The 18,276-nt window shown below is 44.0% G+C and overlaps 1 protein-coding gene across 1 annotated transcript; it reads right to left on the bottom strand.

Annotated features, from left to right (window-relative positions):
* Positions 1-842: 842 nt before the first annotated feature.
* Positions 843-15,466, bottom strand: LOC137890754 (lethal(2) giant larvae protein homolog 1-like; the record flags this gene model as incomplete). Its single annotated transcript, XM_068734952.1, has 6 exons — positions 15,199-15,466; positions 12,613-12,710; positions 2,125-2,206; positions 1,870-2,030; positions 1,073-1,219; positions 843-896 (listed from the first exon to the last, which is right to left on the bottom strand). Coding segments are annotated over exons 1-6 (623 nt in total), but the record flags the coding sequence as incomplete, so codon positions are not given.
* Between the last annotated feature and the right edge of the window lie 2,810 nt (positions 15,467-18,276).

Here is an 18,276-nt window from a genome sequence, read left to right as displayed (position 1 = left end):
GCAACATTCAAAGTTAATTTTTGTGGTAAAAAAACAATTAGTTCGTATTGATCAAGAGTTTAAAACTCATCTGTTTCTTCAGCACATTAAATGTTAAATTAAATGTTGCTTAATCCTGGTTGGTACATTTATTGATGATGGTCTATCCGACTGAGCCCCGCCCACTTCAAACTAGAGTGACGAGCACAGACCAAAAACACAAGTATAGAAATTTCTCATCTGAAAGATCAAAAGAGACATTTTTTTTTTTTCAAGGTCTTTAAAAAAAAGAAGTCTGACGGTCAACATTTTCAGAAGTGAGTTGTCGACGCAAAGCAAGAAAAGAGGCGAGAAAGTTGCTGCTTTTTGAGCTCAACTTGCTATTTTATTGCACTGCATTCTATTTTATCCACCCCTCGTTCACCCGAACTCCTTTTCCTAAAAAAACCCCTAAAAAAACACATCTGTTCAAATTCCTATCCAAGATTTACTGCACATATCTAATGCAACAACAATGTCCCGAAACAGATGCTTCAACGTCTACATCAGTTCTTTGCCAACTTTAACTAAAGATTTTATCAACTTTATCCGATTCAGTGCTCCTCACTCACATTACTATGACTCAGCAAACGGCACAGTTCACCTGTTCGTCTTCCTCTCCCTCGTCTCTACTGTCCAAACAAGGTGCAGGAGATCTGACCGTTCTCATGGTCCCTGAACCACATGACCACGACCTGCCTGCTGCTGCTGCTAGCCGTCAAGAGGGATATTTGTTTCTGCAAGTGTGTGTGTGTGTGTGTGTGTGTGTGTGTGTGTGTGTGTGTGTGTGTGTGTGTGAGTGTGTGTGTGAGTGTGTGTCCGACCTGCTCAGCTGGAGCTGTGAGAAGAGGAAACTGGAGTGTTTAGATGAAGACACACTGACAGAGACGAAGAGGACAGAATGAAGATCGAGAAGAAGAAGGAGAAACTGCGTTCGATCAACACGGGAAGCTCTTTAGAGCGATTCGTTATATGTATAGATGCAGAATAAAGAAGAGCTGGAATATTACTATTCATAATGCAGCGATCAACTTTACAAACTCCTATCCCTCACCTCTGCATGACCTGATCCTGGAGCAACGTCTGGTTGTCCTTCAGTGACAGGCGGGGCAACTCCAGGAAGTACACGCCCCCTCCCTCCGTCCCGATGCACAGCAGGTCGCTGGACCTCAACAGGAGGAGGACGGTCACCCGAGTGGCACTGAGAAGAGGAGGAGGAAGAGGGAGAAGAGTGACGTCGTCATTCATTTGAATATGAAAGAGAGTGGGACAAATTCACCCGTCTCTTTGGAAACTGAAAGCAGGAAAAGACATTTTTGGACGACCAAAAACTTTACAATTAAAAGAGTTAAAGTTGTAAGACGTAAATACGAACAACTCCCAGACCGGACGACGCCATGGTAGAGACCTGTCAATCACAATGTAGCCCCGCCCCTAAAGCATCCCCTGCTTTATGGTCTGTTTGACTCTAAATGGAGCATAATGTACTAAATGAACATCATGCTGTGTTGAAGAAGACTTGAAACTAGACATTGAGACCATAAACTCATGTTTACAATGTTTACTGAGGGAATAAATCAAGAGAGAAGTAGAGTCATTTTAGACTAGACTTCTATACAACCAGAGGAGTCGCCCCCTGCTGGTCAGTAGAGAGAATGCAAGCTTAAGGCACGTCAGCATTAGCGTCACTTTTCAGACCTGGAGGTTGCTGCCTGCTTTGAGAACTGTGTCCTTTTAAGTTATAATCATGAAGACTTTAGCATATCATTAAAACATTGGCTTTGAAATGACGACAACTTCAGGGATTATACATTTGAAAGCAAAAATCTGTATGAACAGGCTTTAACGTACCTGCAGCTCTCAATGCCGGGTCTTCCTGGCAGGCTGTAGCTGTCCACTTCCTCTAGATAGACCACGCCTTCTCTCTTAACCCCTCCCACCTCTCTAGGGGCGCCGGCCACCAGCTCCCACAGGTGAATCGTGTTGTCGTCCAGCAGTGACAGCAGGCGGCCCTATCACAGATCAAAAGTGAACATGAGCGTCACTTTTGTCCACCACTCTTGTCACAAAAAGGAGTTCTTACATTCAGAGAAATAAGCGGCTTACCTGTCCGGGCAGGAAGTGGATCTGAGTGACAGCAGTGGTGTCTTTGTGTAGTCCTGTGAACTCCACACCAGGAGACCCGTAGCTGCGAGGGTCCCGTCAAGGAAATTAAACAACAAAAGCAAGCTTTGATACTGAACAATGAAAAGACAAAATCAAAAGTCCACCTTCAGCTGCAAGCGCAGCGACAAACAAGCATAGTCGGGACCTAATTGTAGTCAATATGAACGGATTGTTGGGAATTACACAACTAGGAGCAATATTTATACATCGACACATCCTGTATATCTGCCGCCGTCATGCTGTAATTGATGGCGAAAACGTTTTCTTTTCAAAATAGAAGCTGAAGTGTCAGAGGGCAGAAACTGTGAACAGTTAAACTGGTAATTAACTGTCTGTAAAGCAGAAGAAACACACTGGTTAGGTGTAATAGCAGGGGAGAAATTAGAACCCTATAACAAAGCTCATAGCAATTTCCAACACCAGATGACGCAGATGCTCATAACCACCACTCTGCGCGTGCGCGCATGTGTGCGTGTGTGTGTGTGTGTGCGCGTGTGTGTGTGTGTGTGTAAAATCAGCAGCAAACTTCAGAGTCCTCTCTTCGTTAGTCCAGTAAATGAAGCTCAGCTGATAAACTGAAAAGCTACACTTAAGAACTGTGACGCAGAGTACACGACTACGCTAAATTGGTCTAAACTGCAAATTAGCACGCACACGCACACACACACACACACACACACACACAAGCAGCTACACACACACTTGTGAGCAATATCGACACACTGCTTACATAAGCCTTTTCGGAATGTGGATTAAAAATGCAGAAAAATAAGAGGGAATCTGGGGAGTTCCCTCTCGTGTTTGTATTAAGAGTGTGTGGAGAGCTGGTTTTATATTATCATCTATTTTCATGGAAGATATTACAGCTACATATATATTTTATTTCCCTCTCTTTTAATTCCTTTTCATACATCCAGTGGCGGGGGTGTTATCTTCCCTACTTGCCCAGGAGGATTTGTTTACAGATCCACTTATCTTCATCTCTACTTAGCTTCTCCTCCTATCTTTCCTTTTATCCCTCCACTCTCAACCTCTGTGAGATACTCAGTGACGGATTACTCATTCCCCATTTCTTTAACCCTCTCTTTCCGCTGCTTTCTAACGGCTCTCTTGTTCGAGGAAAGGCTACTACAAGTTGACTGCTCTTTCCAGTGGAGTTTCAATACCAACATTTTATCTGCTGCCTCCTTTCTAAGCTCTTGGTAACGCTCTTCGTCCGACTTCTCTCCACTCTGCGCCGATTCTCAGGTTCACAGAAAACTAGGAGAAAGAAAGAGAACGACGACTGAATAATGGAGACACAGAAAAACAGAAATGAAAGAAGTTGCACTGCTTTACTTCAAAGTTAAAGCCTTTACACACCGGGGGTGTTCTTTTCTTTTTTTAACTCATACTTATGTACGAATATTAGTGAAAAAGAGACGCATTTCTGTTTCTAAACAAGGTTGATTTTTCATATTATGCAGAACGGGTTGAGTTGCGCCTCTATTCATGAAACAACAACAGTTGCTCTGTAGTCAGAACCAAGACGGCAAACTTCATTACTACTGTTAACCTCGATAAAAGGCAGCAGGGGCCAGATCTACGCCTTACATTCCTCCCCTTCACAATAAAAGCCCAACACAAATAATACTCGAGCATTATGTATTTTGGTGTTTATTCGTCACACCCCCGGTGTGTAAACATCTTTATAAGTGAGAAAACTGACAGGAAAGAAAGTGAAAAGAGTTCCACCGCTGATCAGAAGGAAAACAGATGGACAGCAGCGGTTTGTCTGTGTATTCCAGCTATGCAGCGATGACCACAACTCAGTCATCACAAATCTATACAGCAACTCCCACACATTTAAAGCTGGCTGTGCAGGAAAAGAGTGCAAAGAAAGCTGTCAGTGCACGGAGAAAAGAAATAAGACCACTAACTACTATTTAAGAGTCAGAGCCGGGACACTTGGCTGATCTGTAGCACCTCTGACAGGAACCCGGCAACTACCATCTCCTGTTTCAATCTGTTCATTCCACACAACCCAGAGAAAACATGGCCGACAGGCAGCAGGACAGTCGTAAAGCTGGGCAGAGAGTTTTTATTGCTTTAAGGTCGGAGGGCAAACAAAGTGTGTGTGTGTGTGTGTGTGTGTGTGTGTGTGTGTGTGTGTGTGTGTGTGTGTGTGTGTATATAAAAATAATACAAAAGCTCAACTATGGCCCATGGGTCACACACACACACACACACACACACACTTCCTGGTCATGGTGATGTCAGAGGACAGCTGGAGGAGGGATTCCCGGTCATGATGTCATCAGTGTGTGTGTGTGTGTGTGTGTGTGTGTGTGTGTGTGTGTGTGTGTGTGTGTGTGTGTGTGTGTGTGTGTGTGTGTGTGTGTGTGTGTCCTGTGAATTAAGCCATGGCATCTGCTCATTTGGCTAATAACAAAAGCCCTCATTAGTAGCGGGCAGATATTAAATGTGTAAATGCTTTGAGCTAAATGCTAAGCTCGACAACGATTAGTGCTAATTAACACTAAACGCAGAGCAGCTGAGACTGATGGGAACATTTTTAGCTTTTTTTAATGCATCTGGTCAAATTTGGCGCTTGAGGAAAAGTCAGTGGATCACCAAAGTTAGTGCGCTTCATTCCGAGGGAGACATGAATGTCTGCACTAAATTTCAACACAATCTATTCATTAGTCGATGAGTCATTTCAGCCTAGATCAAAGTGAAAATAAAGCAACACTATTTATTTTAAAATGGTAACTGCCAGTTCTCTTCCTCGACTTTTCCTGATCATACTTCTGATAAACATCCAGGACTGATTGCCTCTTCAAAACATGTCCCATAAAAATATGCTAATAGATATGTGGACAAAAGAAAACGGTAATGAGAGACAAAAAAAAAAAAAAAATTGCTGCTAATTCTCAGGATGCTTTGCCAAGAACATCAGAGGCGTCTCCCAGCAGTTGGAGGTTGAAGGTTGACCAAAGGATGAAGGTTCATTTAGTCTGTAAAGAGCTGGAAACACTGACTCAAGGCAAAGTAATTCAAACGCCTCCTCAATCCAATTTGGAAATGAAAATTGAACGCGCCAATAAAAATGAACCACAGCAGCGAGACGAGCAGCGAGGACAAACTCTGCACGGATAGTCTTTGGTGATACGGTGTCGAAATGTTCCTCACAAAGTTCAGAAACAGGGAAATCAACACCGGAGACGTAAATCTTTGAGCGACCTGTTGAATGACGCACTGGTTCAACGTGATGATCTGTGCGAGGAAACCGTGAAGCACGCAGAGCTGCGCTGCTCACCACAGAAGCCCGATAGCACACAATGGAGGCCTACAGTAGCTCATAATCACTGAATCACTGTCTCTTTCTCAAGCACACACACCTCAAACACACACACACACACACACACACACACACACACACACACACACACACACACACACACACACACACACACACACAGTGCAATTGCCCAGTGATGCAGAGAGAGAGCGTTAGCAAGGATAAAGCGATTTCACGGTCTGAATACAGACAAACAGAGGGCATTGTCCTCTACGTTGGACACACAGAGACACACACACACGACAGAAGACTGGGACGGACAGGAAGGAAGGACGGATCACTGGATCCAAGGATGAAAGTACAAGTTGACCACACACAGAACAAGGATTAGATCGCCTCAGAAAAAGTCAGAAAGGTAAAAAAAGAAGAAGATGAAAATCCAGAAAAACTTTCACAAGTCACACTTCAGACAAGACAAGTCAAATTGGGTTTAGCTCTAAACTTCTGAGGCATCATCTGCGAGCATTTTCTCCAACTTCCCTCCACACACACACACACACACACACACACACGTCTGGCAAAAGGCAGTCTACAAGAAGACAAGCCAAACAACTCCACCCACCCACTAGAGAAACAATCCCGTCTCATTTGCATCCTCCCCCTCAGCTAGTACCCCCCCCACACACACACACACACACACACACACACACACACACACACACACACACACACACACACACACACACACACACACACACACACACACACACACCCCTTCCCTCCCTCCCACTCGCTCAGTGCACGCTCCCCCCCAACACGGGATAAGTCCAACTTACACACACACTCGACTTATCTATAACCCGACACACATTCAGGGTCCACAGAGGATGAATCGTAATGATCACGTCACACAAGAGGAAACCAAACACCGGTCTGTCACTACTCTGTGGGACAAATATCACGACCTGTGCTGCCTCCTAAAAACGCCTATTCAAGGAATGCCCAGAGTAAATTAAAGCTGTTCTTGAACCAGGGCATGCATAGTTTGGTCTATTTTGAAATGCAACTGCACTGCAAGAAGTTGGGTTTTTTTTAACATTAATAATGTGTTTTGGACTAAATGTTTTACTGGTTTGGATCGTCCGGACCTTTGCCAATGCAACAAGATCGTTTTTTTTGTCAGTCGTTATCAATCGGTGGATTCATAACGAGGCTTCACAGGTGAGCTGGTTTGCTTGTCGGCGGTCTGACGACGGCACTGAAAAGGTTTGCATCAATCAGATCACAAGATTCTCAGCTTTACCGATTACAGCTGCGTTCAAAGCTCACTCGAGTGTTGAAGGGGTTCAACAAAGGACAGAAGGAATAACGGAAAGTAAAGCGACTGATTTTGATCGCAACAGAAGAAATGCTCCCATAAAACTGGTCCCGATCACGATGTGAGGAGGTTTGGGGTTGGCGTTCTGGCAGGACTCGGTCTGAGTGAAGCGCCGCGCCTCGTTGGACCGTCTCAGAGTGTTGAGCAACTTTTAAGGGCCAGCTGATGTGGAGCTGTGAGTTTCACAACGAGGTCAACTTCTAGAAGTATTTCATCAACTGATGTTCGATTCTCTCAAAGTCTATTATGGGACGACTGCCATGACACGTTGTAAAGACATTCATGGTCCCCTCATGATGAATTGTTATCACTTTAACTCTTAAACATCATCATCATCAGGTCAAATTTAGAATCCGTCCAATACGCCGCCAAATACCTGAAAAACCAACGACATTCCCATGAGCCTCAGCTGTCCTGTGCGTTTAGCGCCAGTTAGCAAATGTCTAGCCTGATGTCGTCTCACGTCTCTCAACACTGGTATCGGATCGGTACTCGTACATACCAAAAGTCGGATCAGCATCCCTATCAAGTACTTAAATCAGTCGCATTAAAAGGCCATTAAGCGCTATTATTAATCTCTACTGTGTGCGTTTCTTCTTTAATTCAGTCTCCCCTAATAATTCAGCCCTTGAGGAACCGATTTGTCCGTCTGAGTAAATGTTTTCTTATTCGTCCCTCAACAGCCTCTCCAGTCTGTCCAACTCTGTGAGACCACACACACACACACACACCCCCTTTAACGCCACAGACAGACCCCCCCCCCCCCCCCTCCCGAAACCTGCTGCCAGCTGGTCAGACGATTGTGTGTGTGTGTGTGTGTGTGTGTGTGTGTGTGTGTGTGTGATCATTCATCTGTCTAGGTGTGGGGGTGAGGAGACTGAAGACCAAAGAGGAGGAAGAGGAAGAAGTGAAACAGAGAGACGTGATGGGAGGAATGAGAAAGAGAGACTCAAAATAGTGACGCTTTACTGCATAAGACAGAACGTTAGTAGGGAGAAGGCCGTGTGTGTGTGTGTGTGTGTGTGTGTGTGTGTGTGTGTGTGTGTGTGTGTGTGTGTGTGTGTGTGTGTGTGTGTGTGTGTGTGTGAGAGGAGAGAGAAAGAGGGAGGAGGTGGTGAAGGGTAGGAGGAATGTTAAAGGCTGTATCTTCAACGGATTAAAAACCCACCAAACAATTAAATACTGACTTATTGATTCATTTAAGGCCAAACAACAACAGTAAAAAAAGATTACATAACATGCAAGATGTTTTGTAGTATTCTCTCAACACATCAGCCTCCACTACAAACCACAGCATGAAAACAAATGTATGCGACTCGGTACAAATGGAAAAAAAGATGGGGATTGTTGAGGGAAAAGCTCTGGCTGCTGCACGACTGAAAAGGGAATCGTGTTGCACAAAAAGAGCTCATTGGGGAATTTACCGTTTTCACCGCAATCTACAGAAAGTCAGATAAACAGTTCAAGACTCCTCCACATGAAGAAGACGCAGCGGCGGTCAGTCGACCCCTCGGGCCTCAAAGGACAAGAAACGCAGGATGTTAATTCAGTCCATTCAGTGTGTTACGTGTCCTCACTGTGACATTGCAAAAGAGGATGAGTCACAGCGTGAAAGCACCGATTTCAAGCTGCAACGGTGCTGCGACACACGGCGCCTTCTACAACGTGAAGAAACACCAATAAAAAAAAAAGAAAGAAAATGGCCGCTTTTTTTTTTAATCTTACAGACAAACTCATGCGAGCGTTTGCAACTTCGTCAAGAGATAAGAGCCGATGAATCAGCTCACCGTGTGTGTGTGTGTGTGTGACCAACAGGATGTCAGACAGACAGAGGGAGAACTGACAGCTGGAGCTCACCCACAAACACACCAATCAAAGCTCTGCTGTGTGTGTGTGTGTGTGTGTGTGTGTGTGTGTGTGTGTGTGTGTGTGTGTGTGTGTGTGTGTGTGTGTGTGTGTGTCAATATTTGTCGTCCTCTGTGTGATTGCCGATACTGAAGCTTCATGGTCACAAAGTTTCAGGGTGACTCAGCATGTCCAGATAAAGTCACAGTTTCATATAATTGTATACGTGTGTGTGTGTGTGTGTGTGTGTGTGTGTGTGTGTTACCAGCAGGTACTGTAAGAAGTATTTTCGGACCCTTTTTTACCCACATCGGATGCGTTTCTAGCAGCAAACTCTGCTGCCCGACGTGCTGAGCTGCAGACTTTCAATGCCCTCGAGCCCTCGAGCACTTCTCATCCCCGGCAACTGCGCTGGTCGTCTTGGAAACCAATTCAAAAGCTTCCTTTATTAAGACTAGACTCAGCAACAAAGCTCTTACTCACCCAATCTGCACACACACATATATAGAGGGAGGGTTAACCCAGGGCAGTGCAACACACATTCTTCGACAGGAGACAGACTCCTCAAGATCGACCCCCCCCCACACCACACACACACACACACACACACACACACACACACACACACACACACACACACGATCTCTCTCAACATACACAAAAAAAATATCTCCACAGCTCATCGTCCCCCTTCCCTCCGCTGAGCCCCTGTCTGTGGTCCAAGCAGAAACTCTCAGGGCGTAATACGACTCTGCCTTTATAAACACGACGGAGAAGAGACGGGAAAGAACGAGGGAGAAACTCAGAGCAAAGAGGCTGAAAGAGAGCAAGAGAGGAGGAGAAACCATCACGGCCGAGATGGAGAACAGGAGTTCAAATTCATTTAGCAATTTTTACAACTCCTTTGTCATATAGTCAATAAACGTAACGTCTACTCTCTTTGGGTTTTTTTTGTCTCTTCCTACCTCTCAACACACACACACACACACACACACACACACACACACACGTCAGTGCGTGTGGAGATTTAAACCGCACATCTGGCAGTAACGCTGGAAGTGTGTGTGTGTGTGTGTGTGTGTGTGTGTGTGTGTGTGTGTGTGTGTGTGTGTGTGTGTGTTACAGTACTAGCAGGTATGCTGGCAATCCCGTCCAGGTCAAAGCCAAGTCAGTGAGTCTGTGAGATTATCAGGGAATGTGAACATGCACACTAAAAAACTGAACTGAAGCTGCTGTTCAGAACAAAAATTGAGGTAAAGTTTGTAAAACCCAGAAATCAGAGCCGAGTCAATTCAAGGATCAACCAACAGAAAAAGAAGAAACTATTTTTATAGTCCAAAACACCAAACTCCAATTCCAGCCTTTACAGTGTGAGGCCCTGCAGCTTTTTTTCTTCTTCATATCATTGTAAACTAAATCTTGGCTTCTTATCTCCACCAGGAGAATCGTGCGGCTGCTCGAATGCGTGCGTGCGTGAGTGTGAGCGTGCAAGCATGCGTCTGTCCACGGCTAATCTCGCACTGTGCTGCAACAAACTGCTAAATATTTCCGGCGCTCACTTATGGCTGCGCTCTCACGGACCCATCGCGGTAACGGTGACTCAGACTCTCTCCAAACTCCTTTTCATTGCCCGTGTTATGCAGCCATAGACTGCCTGCTGACTCCTCACTCACTACTCTAACCCCCCCCCCCCCAGGTTGGTAGGGGCCGCTAGTGATAACACAGCTGAGTGCACCGCCGAATCCCCAGTCGCTGTTCTGATGCAATGAATGTGTGAAACAAGATACTTTTTCTTTTGTTCATTTTTCCAGATATTCTCAGTGGGGTTACGCCAACAGCTGCTGGTGACGTGTTAAAAAGCAGGACGACTAGTCTGAGATTTGAGTCGTTGTCTTAGAGTAAGTAGATCCGTGTAGAGGAGTTATTCTTCCTCCCCTTCCATCTCTAACACATTCCCTCGTCTTCACTGTCTCCGTTTATCTCCATCCCCCCCCCCCCCCCCCTCCATCCGTCTCCCTCTGGGGTGGAAGTGCCTGGTACCACCAGTCTCTCTCTCTCTCTCTCTCTCCCTCTCTCTCTGAAAGAATTGATTCTCCAGTCTAATGCATCAGCACATAGCACACAACTGCAGCCAGACTCCCTTCACACTCTCTCTCACACACTCACAACCATACATATTTGCGATGACCATACATTCAGACTCAAACAGCAACGTGTTTGTGTCCATGGATCACATGCTCCCCACTGCAGCTTGAACACAAACGCGCGAGACAAACATGAAGCATGTGAGGAGAGAGAGTTAAAAAAACAAACAACCTCAACATCCGCTTTAAAACATCATCTTCACGACGATGCTGCTCGGACCAGACGTCCGACTCCGAGCGAACCATCACACAGCAACAAAAGCGGCCTAAATGACGTTAGCCTGCAATCAACTACAGTCGTGAGGACAAATCATGAGCCAAACCAACACCCATCATCTCCAGCACAGCTTCACTCAGGCGTCCATCTCAGTCCTGCACCGCCACGGGTTGGGGGGGGGGGGGGGGTTTGATTCCCCACCCGACCGCAAGATTTCAAAAAATGCATTTATGGTTTTCTGGGCCTCCGAGGATGAAAAGCATCTGCCAAATAGTGTGTGTAATGATGTCGTTGTTTTGTTTCTCAGTCTTGGTGTCATTTCCATAGCTCTGGCCATCGGATAACATTCTCCTCAAGTTAACTGCAGCGATTTGGAGGCGGTGGCTTCACAGCAGAGTACGGTCGAGCGGGAACACAAGCAGCAGAAGAGCACCTCCACATTCTGCCCTCATTAAACTCAACCACTAAAGCAGAAAACACATTCGACTTCAGCTTCTCTGTGATCTCGAGGGTTTGTTTGCAACCTGCCCGGTCGCTCACGCTGCCTCCTGTACAGGACAACGTCCTAGAAATAACCCCACAACAGAAACGTTAATAACCCAAAAGAACAAGAGCCACAGCTATTAAAACCAAGACCCAGATTGTGCGAAACGACTAAACTTTCCTCTAATATTGTCGGCGCAGAAGGAAACAAAAGTCCTCTTCTCTTAAGTGGTGCAGACGGTGCAACTCCCCACAGAGACAGACTGCACACACAGCAATGCAGCGCTCTGCTAAACTGCTGTTGCAATAAACAGCTCTGCTGCAGATGCATCCGATCAGTATTTTCCTCAACAAAAATCGCAAAGCGCCGCGAGGCATCGTGAGAAACGAGGAAAAAAAAAAAAAAAACAACAGCAGCGCAAGACCGTAACTTACGTCTCAATTAGCTTCACGGAGCTATAAATAGCGCGGACCGTTTGGGTAGACGTGACAGCGGTTTAAAGAATCGATAGATATCATCCCACAGCCTGCGCAAAAACACGAAATCTTAACAAACAAAAAGCGTGACAGCCGCATGAAACACGGAGCTTCAGTAGCTGCTCTGCAGAGCTCATGAACAAATAAACATCGCAGCACTTCAAAACGATGAAAACCGACAAAACCAGGCGAGAAACGGTCGTAGTCGGCTGGGTTTTGTCAAACTTAGTCAGCTGTGACTCAGGGCTGGACGACGTGAACTAAAAATAAATCCCAAGAAATTTATGTCTGACTTATTTTACGAAGATGTCTTGAGTTGATTCGTGGCTCTTTTTCACGCCGAATGACTTATTTCTGAGAAACTTATGGCAAACAAAAGATTTAAAAGTGGTGTTTTTGTGCGATTCTTTTTGTCGATTACATCAACTAATCGATTACTCGACAAAAATCACATTAATGTGAGTCGACTAGGTGGTGGACAGCCGTAGTATCAGTAGACGTGGATCAGTGAGAGATTCCTGAAGTCGGTCTTTTCACGAATCCAGTTTATGACGAACTGAACCCCTTGCGTTCCATACGTGAGCCCGATGATAATGAAGGATACACTTTGATGGCTCCCGACTTTGTTCCGATGGCCATAAGTTCCAGTTTGGGGTCAAAAGCCAAAGCGCTGGGCTGGTGAGGGAACCCATGCTCCACGGTCTAAAGAAGAGAAACACAGAGTGAACCAGTGGGAAAGACAAACAGACCAGAGAGAGAGAGATGACACAAGAAAGAAGACAATGGAAACACTCAGATTTATTGTTTTTGTGTGATAATGTCAGACGGACTGTTTAGTCAGCGAGGAGTCAGAAAGGGAGGACGCCCTTCATAAAGTCAGGGGAAAAGTTCTTAAAAGCCCTCTTTATTACAGCGCTCTGCAGACTTTATTAAACGGGATTAACGTTAATTCACAGCTTGCTTTTTTTTCTTTTTCTCTCCTTCTGCCCACGTGAGGAGACGAGACAGCTGGGGAAGCATTTAGATCTAGAAAGAAGGAGAGAGACCGTGACCTGCTTCACAAAGAGGTCTAGGGGGTCTTTAAAGTTTGTGTGGTTGAGCGTCCAAGAAATGTGGAAATTAGGTTTCCAGCAGGGAGCTCAGATATGCGTTAAAAAACATAGTAAGACTTTGCTTTATATTTATTTATAAAGCCCCGAATGGCAACTCGCAGTCACACATCACTTCCTCGTTAAATTGGAGCTCTATAAATTCAGGGAAACTTGCTTTTTAGTGTTTTGGAACATTTTACAACACACGTTAAAAAAAACTTAACACAATTGTACATAAAGGTTGATTTAAAAACCATGATTATGAACTAGTCTGTTCTGCTGTCAGGTAAGTATTTACGTACTTAAATTCTGTTTCAATTGTATATTTAATGTCGTATAAGAGGAAGGCGTGCACTCAAAGATTCCTCAAGATTTAAACAAAAGGTTGAATGAATTCAGTGACACTTTGTTTCTTTAAATATCTGACGACACGCACACACGCGCACACACACACACACACACACACACACACACACACACACACACACACACACACACACACATCAAAGTGACAGTCCTGTTGAGAGACCACCTCTGTGATAGTTGTGGCAGCTGGTGCCAAACTTTTAAAGTGTGTGTGTGTGTGTGTGTGTGTGTGTGTGTGTGTGTGTGTGTGTGTGTGTGTGTGTGTGTGTGTGTGTGTGTTGTCACAGCGCAACAAACAGCTCGTGGACTTTAGACGCGATGCACTCTTCAGGCAACCTGAATAAACTTGTTTTTCTGACAACCGTCTCATTTTCTAAATACACTTCAATGTATTTTGACAATTAATTAGTTTCAGTGATTTTTTGTTGTTGTTGGTTTTTCTTGTTCCAGCTTCTCAGATGTGCCGTTTCTCTTTGTCACGTACGATAGTAAATGAAAAGTCTTTGGGTTTTGGACCAATTATCCAACAAAATAAGCAATTAAATATTTCACTTTGTGATGGACATGTTCCACTCTTTAATAGATCAAACTAACATGAAAGATCAATTGATAATGAAAGTATTTGTTAGTTTCAGCTCTACTTTTCGGGTCTTGAACGCCAAAAATCACACCGCACTGTATTTCCTCCACATTTCTGCTGTATTATTTCAAATAATCCTGTTGCGATGGGGTTAATTCTGCCATGTCATCCACTGCGCGCGATACAACTCTGTGCTTTTAGAGTGACAACGGCCTCATCTAACCCGAGCTCAAGGCCGCAGCGGAGCTCGGTGTAGAGACAGTTGGTAATGTGCAAGTCATGCAAGAAGATCACCTGCAACTCATACTTGATTTGCACAATCAATCAGTACAATCCACGGACTTCAATCTACCTTTTAAGACTCCGGCCGGTTCAGCTACAGTGGTGACAAGATGCGGATTACTGAAAGTGGAGCTGCTGAAATGTATTTCAGTATTGATTAGTGAGGAGGAGGCTCAGGATGCACACACACTGCTTTACAACCATGTGGATGTGAAATCAAACCCTAAAACGAGAGGTTTAGGCTCAAAGCACCACAGAAGCAGACAGGAACACGCCTCCTGTCAGATATTAAACATTACAGTGTTGTGGAAGCTTTAATGGAAAATCCATGAAAAGGGTCAAAACTGTCACCACACTGACCGCCACAATAGTCTAGTTATTGACCCCCCCCCCATCACTGACGTAATGACATTGTGGTTAATTACAGTGATGTTTTCGTCCACAAAAAGGTGAGTTATTGGTGAAAAGCATCACTTTTGAACGCGGGGCCTCGTTTTTTGGGTGAAAGCCAATTAACACGCGGTGGGTAAAAACAACTGAACCTCGCGCGCGCGCACGCACACACACACACACGCACACACACACACATCAACAAAGCCCCCGAGAGCGTCCAAGTCCAGCCTGCACTAAAACACACACACACACACACACACACACACACACACACACTCTCTCTCACACTCACACCGAGCTGCAAACAGAAAAACAGAGGAGGAGCGGCCGGGACTAAATGCTGCAGAATGCACAGCTTTAAACACAATCTGGTCCGGTTTAGAGATAGATAGTTTAGTGGAGGAGCAAACCCTCTCGCTCCCTTTCTCTCCTACCCACCCCCCCTCTCCTCTCCTCTCCCCTCGTCCCGTTACTTTACCTTGTTGAAGGCGAACAGCTCCTGTTTTATCTTCTCTCTCTGCGGGTCGGTGCCCTGCCGACGAAACCTAAACTTCATCATGTTGAAGCCGGGCGGTGTGGAGGCAGGACTGCTGGGAGGAGGAGACGAAGAGGAAAACACGGGAGTTCAGTCGGACGATGCTAAGCTAAGCTAACCGACTAGCCCATTCAGGCTGAAAGCGACGCTGCTGCGGCTCTCCTCCCTCCTCTCCCTCCTGGTGCTGTTTAGGTCGCGGTGGGTTTGACCACAGTCTCTTTCTCTCCCCCTCGCTCTCTCTCTCTCCCCCCCACTCCCGGTTCACACGGACCCCCGTTGTTGTCAACCAATGAGAGCGAAGAAATCTGCGAGCAATTACTCAGACACGCCCACACAGCCAAAGCGCTGTGGAGAGGAGGGGTACGTTCGGTTTGTGGCACGAGACGCACCGGATGTACGTCCCCTCCTACATCCGGTGATACAAAGTGTGAAACGGCGAGTCCGTTACAGAAAATGAAACCATCACACAGAAAATTACTTGTGACGGTTAATAATGACGAAAAATAAAGATAAAAGCTGTTTTCTATTTTGGTATCATCCAATGAGAGGAAATTAAGTGGTCTTATATTTAAATTATTTTAAATTTAAATATTCAGAAATCTAGAATTCAGGAAACAAAAAATCTGTGTCATCTTTAAAAAATAATAAAACTGACCTGTCAATCTGAAAACGAGCAGCATTCACCTCTGTTATATTAAGTATTCTCTTATTTTATCTTGTATTTATGCACTCAATTGATGTATATATATATATATATATATATATATATATATACATATATATATATATATATATATACATACATATATATATATATATATATATATATACATATATATATATATATATATATATATATATATATATATATATACATATATATGTATATGTATGTTATCTGGCTTTCTCTGATGCCTCTGAAATTCTACTTGTACATGTTTATGAAAATGTTAATAACTAAAATGAACCACATAACCAGAGTAATTTATGCTACAAACTTTAATGTACAGTATTATTCACATGCATTCGTTATGTACAACAGCTATTTACAAAAACACATATAAATTGTATAAATAAACATTTTAATTAGTGCAAAGAGTTCGGTGATGTGGCCTTTAACTGTGCGCCAAAAATGTGCTTCCTCAAATATTTTCTTGTCACGATTTCCTGTCTCGTTTTCATTAAAAAAAACAAAACCTTATGGGTTCATAAATAATTTATGTAGGCTACTCTAACTCTAGCCTCATGAATAAAAATATGTTTCATGTCAAACCACAAGCATCTATTAGTGTTTAAAGGGAAGATAAGGTTACACTTGAGTTTCACACGTTTCAGTTTCTTTGAGGAGAGCCAACCACACCAGAGGTTTCTACTCTCGGTGCAAGATCACATTTCAATTCAGTGTTGCTCCTCGGATCAATGCTAATACAACTCTGCTGAAGTGGGGAAGTTAAAGTAAAGTAAAGAGGCCTCATCTATTATCGTCTCAACCCTATAAAGCAGCCATGGCAGACAAGAGCTTAAACAGTTTTGGCTAAAAATGTCAAACTAAAAAAAATAAATGTGTTTGGTCATTTATAGAAGTCTGACTTTCTTACATGATAGACACATGAATGCCTTACACTCAGTGGTGTGTGTGTGTGTGTGTGTGTGTGTGTGTGTGTGTGTGTTAAAATATGTGTAAGGTAGAATGATATAGCGAGTGTACGTGTCATGTTCAGAAAGATAACGATAACTATACATGTTCCGTTTCATACTTCATGTTAATGCTGTGAGTATAATCGTTTAAATCCCCAAAATTAAAATATTCCGTTGTCCCAAATGTGAATATTGAATATAAAATGCTGCTTTTCTTACTGTTCTACGATAGTAAAATAAATACATTAGGGGTCTGGACTGTTGGTTGGACAAAACGAGCCATTTTGAACTTTGGCTGTGAGAAATTATGATTTTAATGTTTCGCTCTTCTCTGACATTTTATAGATCAAACGATGAATGAAGAAGACAATCTTTGGTTGCAGCTCTAATTGAGTTCACCTGTTTTCGCAAACTATGTCATCAACGTCATCGCCATACATTCGTCACATTACAGAAACATTAGCTGTACATATCAAAATATTCTATTTTCTCTAAAGAGGTAGGTGCAGTTCATTTATGAGGCATAAAATGTGACTTCTCTGTGTGTGTGTGTGTGTGTGTGTGTGTGTGTGTGTGTGTGTGTGTGCTTCTTTGTGTTATAGCAGGGTGATTTCACTTGGTGGCAAAGTGAGTCTCTTTTCTCTGACTGACAACATGTTCTCCATGTGCATGGCGATGACTCGGCACAGCTCCAGGCCCTGGAAATGCACAAACAAACAAAAACACACACATTCACACCAACACACACACATTAAAGTAGAGAAACAACTACATACACATATTGTAACTGCAGCTCTCTTTTATCAACTCCGTCTGTATCACACACACACACACACACACACACACACCTGCTCCAGCTGTAGCTGTGTGATGCGCTGGTTGAGCAGGTCTCCGATCATGATCTCCACATACGGATAACTGGAGCCTGAAGTCGGCCTCTGAGTGCGAGTTGACTGGACCTCCTTCAGAGGGAAACGCACCATGGCCTCCTATTCACGCACACACACACACACACACACACACACACACACACACACACACACACACACACACGCACACACACACAAAACAAATATATACACAAACAAGCAAGAAACACTTACAATCATACGCACAATACAGGATTTAATAGATAAAAGCAGACAGCGAACACGATGACCAACAGGGGGAGCCAAATTCTGTATTTTTGGAATAATTCTGTTTTTGCAGAAGTTTGCGTAAATTGATCTGGGCGACGTTAAACCAGTAAAGCTTCAAATTAATACTGTTACAAACACTCCTGCTGCCATATTTTTGAATGTGAAGCATGTAACATTACACAGAATGAATCGGTTGCTTGAAGTGGATGATTTGTATGCGTGACTGTGAGTGAGTGAGTGAGTG

This window comes from Cebidichthys violaceus, unplaced genomic scaffold (genome assembly GCF_023349555.1).
Source record: "Cebidichthys violaceus isolate CVI_PGR_0920_01 unplaced genomic scaffold, fCebVio1.0.p SCAF_686, whole genome shotgun sequence".
Classification (NCBI taxonomy): domain Eukaryota; kingdom Metazoa; phylum Chordata; class Actinopteri; order Perciformes; family Stichaeidae; genus Cebidichthys; species Cebidichthys violaceus.
This window is presented reverse-complemented; position numbering and strand designations above follow the sequence as displayed.